Source organism: Gossypium arboreum, chromosome 9 (assembly GCF_025698485.1).
Source record: "Gossypium arboreum isolate Shixiya-1 chromosome 9, ASM2569848v2, whole genome shotgun sequence".
NCBI lineage: Eukaryota > Viridiplantae > Streptophyta > Magnoliopsida > Malvales > Malvaceae > Gossypium > Gossypium arboreum.
This window is the reverse complement of record NC_069078.1, coordinates 85,515,755-85,524,545: the sequence shown is the minus strand read 5'-3', so window position 1 is coordinate 85,524,545 and position 8,791 is coordinate 85,515,755. Positions and strand designations below refer to the sequence as shown.

General features: G+C 34.7%; 1 protein-coding gene and 1 long non-coding RNA gene across 4 annotated transcripts; both read right to left on the bottom strand.

Annotated features, from left to right (window-relative positions):
* On the bottom strand, positions 1-3,283 carry LOC108454424 (uncharacterized WD repeat-containing protein C2A9.03-like). Of its 3 annotated transcripts, none has more exons than XM_053019055.1 (10): positions 3,092-3,283; positions 2,638-2,705; positions 2,359-2,526; positions 2,180-2,266; positions 1,627-1,761; positions 1,417-1,527; positions 1,101-1,192; positions 903-1,008; positions 727-813; positions 1-531 (listed from the first exon to the last, which is right to left on the bottom strand). In XM_053019055.1, the coding sequence occupies exons 1-10, from the start codon at positions 3,144-3,146 to the stop codon at positions 118-120; spliced, it is 1,323 nt and encodes a 440-aa protein (XP_052875015.1). In that variant the 5' UTR covers positions 3,147-3,283; the 3' UTR covers positions 1-117. The 3 variants fall into 3 exon arrangements, with proteins under 3 accessions (XP_052875015.1, XP_017608371.1, XP_017608372.1); XM_017752882.2 differs by having other exon boundaries at positions 2,638-2,774; positions 3,092-3,249; XM_017752883.2 differs by having other exon boundaries at positions 2,638-2,774; positions 2,982-3,104.
* A 3,055-nt stretch (positions 3,284-6,338) lies between these two features.
* LOC128280734 (uncharacterized) lies at positions 6,339-8,791 on the bottom strand. The gene is made up of 3 exons (XR_008270879.1): positions 8,719-8,791; positions 8,166-8,249; positions 6,339-6,798 (listed from the first exon to the last, which is right to left on the bottom strand). It is a non-coding gene; the product is annotated as an uncharacterized LOC128280734 (long non-coding RNA).

Sequence of the window (8,791 nt, the reverse complement as noted above, 5' to 3'; positions counted from 1 at the left end):
TGAACAGAAAATTCTTATTTTATTTTATTTATTACATGAAAATTCTTATTATTGATGATATATTACAGTACAGAAAACAGCAGACTCTTATTTAAAGAGGAATGATGTAAGACATATTCACAAGTAAGAATCCAAGTATCCATAACTGTGTCTTTTGTTATACTGCAACAAACTAGCATATGTCCTATCCCATATTCCTATATATAGACATTCATCATCTGGACTCACTGATACACCTGATATCTCCCCGAAGAAGTCCATTTCTTGTCTTTCCGTGTAATTGGATTTTGTATTGTACACATGAACGAAATCCGCTGGTTCAGCAACTATCATGAACTGGCCGTCGGATGAAAAACGGATCGATCTTACAGCACCCAAGTTTCCTTTTAGAGTCGCAACCGGCGTTGCCAGCTTTCTTATGTCCCATACACGGCAGGTCTTGTCTTGATTTCCTGTGGCAAATACCCGTCCGTCTGGGTGCCATGCTGATGCAAAGGAGTAATCTCGATGACCTACTGCTGTGGCTACGGCCTGAGAACATGGAAAATGTGATTCCAGTGTTTAAATATTGATACAAAAATCATTGGTTAAAGCTCAAATCAAGATAGTACAAAAAACAATCATATCTACCGTCCGTTTTGTTTCTTATCAAAGTTACAAACAGAATAGATGACTGTTTACTTCTATTGGAAAAATTACAGATGATGAGTGACACCACTTTTATACCTTTCCGTTCTGTGAATCCACAAGCAACGCATCCAAGTGATCTCCAACTACAGTAATAAGTCTCCGATCCGGGCTGATTGATGTATGCTGATCAGAATAAACGGGTTTCAGTCATGTGACTAGAAATTAAGTTAAAATCTGTGAATAAATACTACAAAACGACTAGAAGGGCTTACGTTTACAGGCCAAGGGAATTGGAAATGATTCAAAAGTTGAAATCTCTCGGTATCGTATTCTCTCATGCTACAGTCGTTATTCGAGGCCATAAAATTAATACCACCACTGCAAAACAGGTTCAAAAATTACAACTCATATTTCATTCAATTTATAGCAACCAATCAATCAACCAGCCAAATCCAAAATTCTCAAGATACCTCAAGCTGTCATATATCTCGATAGCATTTGTAATTGCATTATCATCATATGTTGTCCGAGTACAGAAGGTTATGCCTTTTCTGTCCAAGTGCTGCAACAACAGGAATATGAAAATCGATAATACAAAAGCATATGCAGGCATTAAAGCATTCATGACAGTCCTTCACTCTTTCTAGAAACTTGCAAGCATTCTAATTTCTAGGATTTTCTTGAATTCTATTAGAACTCAAAATCATAATTTAATAATAATCTTATCTAATCCGTAAAAGAATATTTGAACAATATTAAAACAACGTGGCTGCAAATAACACTAACCTTAAAAGCAAGCTCTCCTTGGAAGCCTCCTGCAACCATAAAATTATCCTTGACCGCTAGCGTGCTTATTTGAGTTTGTGTAAAACCTTCTAACAAACTTCCCGGATGTTTCTAAATTACAATAAAGTAGAAGTTAGCTGATAAAAGTATCAAAGAATACTAAAATAATGAAACATCTTTAAAAACACACATGTTTTAAAGCTATAATACCTCGGTAGGTGCCACATGCCCAGCAAAATTAAGGACCTCGGACAGATTACATGATAAGGATGACCAATGCATAACTGAATAATTGGACATAAGGTAAACATCATGCTTTGAAGTAGTCCAAACCAAGTTTCTGAGCTGCAAAGTCATTCCACAGCAAGTTATTTAAGCTCAAATAACAGGTGCCAAGATACACTTAGAAATTAAAAATCAAAAATCAAAACCGATAAATGCTCCTCCATACTAGAGAGCGAAAAATATATCATAACACAGGGATTCTATTACTGAAGACATTATAACATGGAAAAAAACCGTGTATTTTGCTTGTATAATGTGTCATATGATAAACCTTCAGAAACAGAATGTAGACCAGTAGACACATCTCCAAGCTGGTGCAAATGTTGAATACAAGTATGTAGTCTATAATTAAACACATCAAAGTTTATATCATCATCTAAAAGGAAAAGAGAAATTCAAGAACAACAAAACACTGAAATGGAAATCTTCTAAAAGCAAATATAAATGATAATAACAAAAGGATTTCTGATTTATGAACCTGAAAATGGAGGATTGTAGGCTTAACCGATCTCGTGTTGTGAAAAAATTCATAGTAGTTCCCACCCTTTTCTATCTGTTTGTATTCCTGAAACAGCAAAATACACAGATTACCATGGATTTTATCTTGCTATTCTCCTTAAACTAGTTCAATTATAGATTGTAAGGGAAGAAACGAACCTTGTCGACAGTTTCACCTGAGGACGGGATATTCTCATAATTTTTGTACTGTTCAAGCCTCGTCAGTCTATAGCTTTCCCTAGTTATGTTCAATCTTTCCCACGGAATACCCTGTATGTCTTTCCCCTTGCGCGCTTGTAAAGCGGATGTATCAGTCACCTTGGTCAGCTGCTCAAATTATAGTTTGAAGTTATAAACATCATAATCCAATCATAAATTGAATGTAACATATATAAACGCATCTCTGTGTGTATATATAAATGTGCAAGTAAAACAAACCATGTCATATTCATCGGCATCCACATCTCCATCAGCAGCACTACCGCAGCTGTCTTCATCCATATCATCTACAAAATCTTCAGCCATGTAATCAAAACCCTCTACTTGCTGGTAAGACATGCTATATATTCATTCAGCTGCAAAATATCTAACTGTTAAAAAGGGTAATAAAAGGGTATTCCCAAATTTCATAGGAAAAAAAATTATCTTTCCAAACAAACAACTAGCAAAAACCCTAAAAAGAAATGGGATTTGAAGCAAAAGGGTATTCCTAGAATTCGCAAAGAAAAAAAGTTATATCCAAACAATAAACAAAAAAAGAAAACCCAAATCTTTAAACTCACCTAAAAAAGAATAGTTCATACAAATCTCTAATTTTCATTTTTCTAGCACAAAGCAAAAAAAAAAGCATAGAAATCATTAAAAAAGAAAAAGAGAGAAAGGAAATTCTTACATGAAAATTGGCCAGGTTTTATGGAAGCTTTGGGCGTTGGGTGGATAATTATCATTGCAGATTTTTATTTATTTTTTCTTTTGTTAGAAAGAAAGAAGAAACAGTAGTAAAGTAGTAGGGACTGTAGAGATAATTATAGAAAAGAGTTGTGGCGATTGGACGTCACTGTCGGCGTTTTCTACTTGATGGCTTCTCTCTTATATTGCAAACGCAAACGCAAACGCAAACGCCAACGGGCAAATGTAGCCACATGGCATCTTCTTTGTGTGAGTGTGTTTTTTGTTTGAGATATTTTCATCGATGTTACTGGAGTTTGTGTGGATTTTTTTAAGAAAAAATAGTTAATTTTTAGGCTATTTTACCTAAAAAGGTTATTTTCTAAATTTAATTACGAAAATAGGCTTTTTTGGAGATATTTACAGGATTAGGCAATTTTTCACGAAAATATGTCTACGTCAGTGAGTTTTCAGAGTACGTGTCAGCAAAACGCTCCCCTAAAGAAGTGTTTTGCCCATGTTTTTAGGGTTAGGATTTTTCGAGTTTAATTAATTTAAAGTTAGGGTTTTTTAAGATTTAAGGTTAGGATTTTTAGGGTTTAGAATTTAAGGGTTTTAGGAAAAAAATAATTGAATTGGGGTTTAAATTAACTAATAATTTTAAATACTAAATACTAAATTAGAGTTTAGGTATTAGGATTAATTGATTAAATTTAGGATTAATTGATTAATTTAGGGTTAATTGATAAATAATCGTTTAAATATACTATTTTAATATTTTATTTCTTATAATGTTTTAGTAAAAACCCTTAAATAACTCTTAACGTGTAAACAACAACTTGGTAATTCAATTAGTTCAGTGTTTAGGTTTTTTTCCCTTATTAATGGCTTAGATCAATTTTATTTTTGATCCACCAGCTAAGTTTCTTTTACCTTGTAACAAGCTCATTTCTGATTTTTTTTAATTATTAATTTCCAATATACATACACGAAAAAGAAGTTCTGAAAGATAACATGATTGCAGCATATATACATACCGGTGCTATGCTAAGTTTAGGGTTTCAAGAAAAAAATTTGAATTAGGGTTTAAGGTTGTAGGGTTAATTCATTAAATTAACTATTAATTTTAAATACTAAATACTAAATTAGAATTTAAATTATTAGGGTTAATTAATTAAATTAAAGTTTAATTTTTTAAATAAATTTATGTTTAGGTATTAGAAAAAACATATAAGCAATATAATTTTTTTGTCTTATGGTTTAGGTTTAGGGTTTCTGCAAGAATAATTTTGAGTTGACGTTTTTGAACAAATAGTGTCGAAAACGCTTCAAGCATGATGCACTGTCTGTAAAATTTTTGAAAAAAGCTCCCACGTGGGCGCTCTTTTGCTACAGTAGTTCATAGAAAAATAATTCTGAATAGACGATTATGAACAAATAGTGTTGAAAACGCTTCAAGCAGAATGCACTGTCAGCAAAATTTTTGAAAAAAACTCCCACGTTGACGCTCTTTTGCTACAGTAGTTCGTAGAAAAATGAGGCTATAAATGAGCCAAATTTTATTCTTAGGTTGTATAACTTACAGCAAAAAAAAAAAATAAAGAGGCTAAGAAGAAAAGAAATTGAAGATGAGTGAACATATTAGTGCTATTATTTACTATGATGGTGAAGTCTGTAACACTGAAAACGGTGTTGTTTTTTTATCGGAGAATACAGCGAGACTGGTTTTTAACCAGAACATAGATTTAACAGAACTTCGTAAAAGAATTAGGCGTAAAATCTTCGGAACGACACCAATGAAAGTTTTGTTTATTAAGTATCAATTTTGTGCTTCAGTTGATCCTGTAACATATGACTCATTCGACATCAAAGGTGCTCGTAGCGTGGAGGCAATGGTGCAGACTCATCTCGCTAGTGGATCACCTTATCTTGAGTTATATGTACAATTTTCATTGCCAAGTGATGCATTTGCAGCTTCAACATTTACTGCTGGTTGAGAGGAATACACGACTCCTGCCCGACACTCCATTAGTGGGTGGCAAAACACGGAAGCGTCCGTGTTTAGTAGTAGTATGGAATACCCAACCCCTGCATGACACTCCGTTAGTGGATGGGACATGCACCTCAGTGGGTCGATGTTTGATATTGGAAATACGTACTGGGGAATGACATTAACTTCTAGTGGTTGGCAATCCATATCTGATTGGAGACGTTGTGAAACGTCCATAAGGAGGGATGATGTACTCCCTATGAAGTCCACCAGTGAGGGGATATTGTACGTTGCACATAATGATGGGTCAGATGATGAGTCCGATGCGGATCGACCTCGAGAGGCCGACCCCGATGGTGTAGAAGTTGTATTATTTTCTGAACCAAAACACTATACCTGAAGATGTTGAAGGGGGTTCAGGTAATGAAGAAGAAGATCCGCGATTCAGGGTGTACTCGCTTCCAGCCCATATGTATAATGTTGATCTATCTCAAGATGATGTGTTGGAGTTTCCAGATCTACCACACAGAAGGCTTGACCGTACAAGTTCTTCATTGGATTCGAGTGAATTGGAAGTTGGTAAGGAGTTTTCCAATAAAGATAGTTTTCTTGGTGTATTAAAACAACATAGCATCATGAGCGGGGTTAACTACAAAGTGGTTAAATCCAAATCCGATAAGTTTGAGGCCAAGTGTGCAATGCAAGACGGTACATGTTCATGGAAAATCATGGCCTCGTTGAGGAAAAAGATAGGTTTGTGGGAGATAAAAAGTACAAAGGTCCACATACATGTGTTACCGGTACAGTATCACTAACTATTTAGAGTTTTTTAATAGTACTGTTATTACGTACTTTTGCATTTCTTAACGTACTTCGTTGACAAGTGTAACACCCCTCGCCCGCATCCGACGCCCGGACGGGGTTCGAGGTGCTACCTGACTTTTACTGACACTTTCATACTAAACAGGCCATGAAATCTCAAATAATTAAAACTTTTCTTTTCACATGCAATCTGTCCCTTATACGAGCTTACGAGGCCCAATACATGCATTCAGGCGATTCGGGACCCAATCGAGAACTCATGAAAAACTTAGAAAAATCTCGTGCGTTAAGGCTTCACACGCCCATGTGCTCAGGCCGTGTGGCCAGAAATAGGCTAATTATCAAGCCTTTTGTCACTCTCACACCACATGCATAGATACATACTTATCCAATAACATATAACGTGGCATAAATGAGCTCTTAAACATCTACAAACATGTTATGCTCAAGTTATTTTCTTATACAATAAATATTATAGAATTTGCCCATATCATTACCACATACTAGACATAACTATCATTACATCACAAACCATTCATGAAGCATTATTAACTATTTACCAATCACTTAATCCTGCATTAGTTACTAGCTCATCAATGAATCTCAATTCAATCTCTAGGCATACATGTTGTAAGCCACATCACAAGAGATAATAACATACATGCATAAGAATAATCATATGGGCCCATAATGTCATTAGCCGACATAGGCCAATTTACATGACTAATACTACCTTAATAACAAGCCAATGCCTTTGGCTAAATCATAATATTACATACTCACATTAAAACCCTATACATGCCATAGACTCGAATCACTTGAGTTTACTTATCGATAACGTTAACTCGATAGGGTGATAATATCTCCGACAGCCTCCAACCCGAGCTAACCTGGAAACTCTAGAAAACATGGGAAAGAAGGGGGTAGCTTTAAGCTTAGTAAGTTCATATGAAAACAATAAGCAACTCATTAACTTGTTTTATCAATGTTTATAACATATTCTCAAGTTTACTACAAGCTGTCTTCCTGAGTAAAAGTCACTAAATTATTTATATCTGGAGCTACGAAACTCCGAATTAAGTTCCGTTAATTTTCCCTGAAACTAGACTTATTTTTCTTTCTTCCATAAAATTTCCAGAATTTTTGGTTAAGCCAAATAGTACAGTTTATTAGTTAAAGTCTCCCCTGTTTCAGGGTATGACCACTCTGACCCCTATGCACTACAAACCGAATTTCTCCCTGTACAAAATTCCAACGACTATGCCATTTATTTCCCATAAAAATAGACTCAATAAGGAATCCATTCATGTAAGGTATAACTCTTAATAATTTTTTTACAATTTTTGGTGAATTTCTAAAGTTAGAACAGGGGATCTCGAATTCATTCAGACCCTGTTTCATAAGAATTCAAATATCAAACAATATGGAATTCTTTTTCTTCCTCTGTTTCTTTCATGTGAAAATAGACTCATTAAGCTTTAATCCCATATTTTATTCTGCCTCTAACTCATTTTCCACTATTTTTAGTGTATTTTCAAAGTTACACTACTGCAGTAACTCAAATCTGTCAAGGCTAAATTACTCATTCATGATCTTACCACCTTATCGTTGTTGTATCTATTTTCAACCCGAGGGTTAAGTACATACCTGTCCAAAATATCCATTTCACAATACTTACCAATACGTCACCTACATCTTAAGTGTTCTTCCATTCCACTAGAAATTTTACCCGTTGAACACATCGGAATATAACTCGGATACATGGATAATTTGCACATAAGTGCCATATTTGTAGCCAAGCTACCATGTAACCCGCCCATAAGTGAACTCGGACTCAACTCAATGAGCTCGGGCGTCAGATCCGTAAGTGAACTCGGACTCAACTCAACGAGTTCGGATGCCTAGTTACATCTCACGAACTCGGACTCAACTCAACGAGTTCGGACATTCCACATCCATAAGTGAACTCGGACTCAACTCAACGAGTTCGGATGCTCAACCATTCTAGTGACATGTCACTTGTATCCTAATCTATTCCTAAGGTTCAAACGGGATTTTCCTCGAACACGCCTCCTTGCTATCTTCCGTAAAATACGAAACCAATACTCGGTAGCACTTTATATTTAACAAATAATACACTTAATTTGCATTTTATTCGAAAATAACCACAAAGCATATATTTCATAATAAAATTCAGCATAACATATAATTAACATCAATAACTTAAAAATAACCATTATGCTACATTATTTACACATGAACTTACCTCGATACCACAAATGTGAAAAGGACGTACTCGTCCATAAATCGATTTCTTTCCGTTCTAGGTCCAAGTCTCAATTTTCATCATCTATAACATCACATTTAGCCTACCAATCAGTCATAATATTCATATGGGTCTAAAAATCATATTTTTACAAATTTTCATTTTGACCCCTAAACTTTTGCATATTTGCACTTTTGCCCCAATGCTCGTAAATTAATTTTTATCACATTTATTTACTCCTTGAGTCTAGATGAACCATTTTCATAACTATAGCAACTCATAATTTCAACTATTTTACACATTTACAACTCATTTTACAACTTAGCAATTTACCCCTTTTTAAGGTATTTTCATGCAATTTCTTTCACAAAAGTTGTTTATTAGACAACTAGGACTCATAATCTTCCATAAAAACACAGCAAACAACACATTTACTCTCATGGTAAAACCCTAGACTCTTCATCATTTTGCAAAATAATCCTCTTATGAAAGCTTATGCTTTAGGGTTCCAAAAATACAAAAATCATCAAGGAAAGACATTAAAATCACTTACAAGCAAGGGAAATATGTTGCTGAAATTTTCCAGCTTCAAAACCCTTTCTTTGCTGCATATTTCGGTGAAGGGA

What these genes read in the sequence shown, in the direction of transcription:
- LOC108454424 (XM_053019055.1), bottom strand. Translation starts at nt 3,146, where the DNA reads ATGATAATTATCCACCCAACGCCCAAAGCTTCCATAAAACCTGGCCAA. An exon ending in AAAACCTGGCCAATTTTCAT is followed by an intron (nt 2,706 to 3,091) that starts GTAAGAATTTCC and finishes AAGATTTTGTAG; the next exon opens with ATGATATGGATGAAGACAGC. An exon ending in CAGGTGAAACTGTCGACAAG is followed by an intron (nt 2,267 to 2,358) that starts GTTCGTTTCTTC and finishes TTGCTGTTTCAG; the next exon opens with GAATACAAACAGATAGAAAA.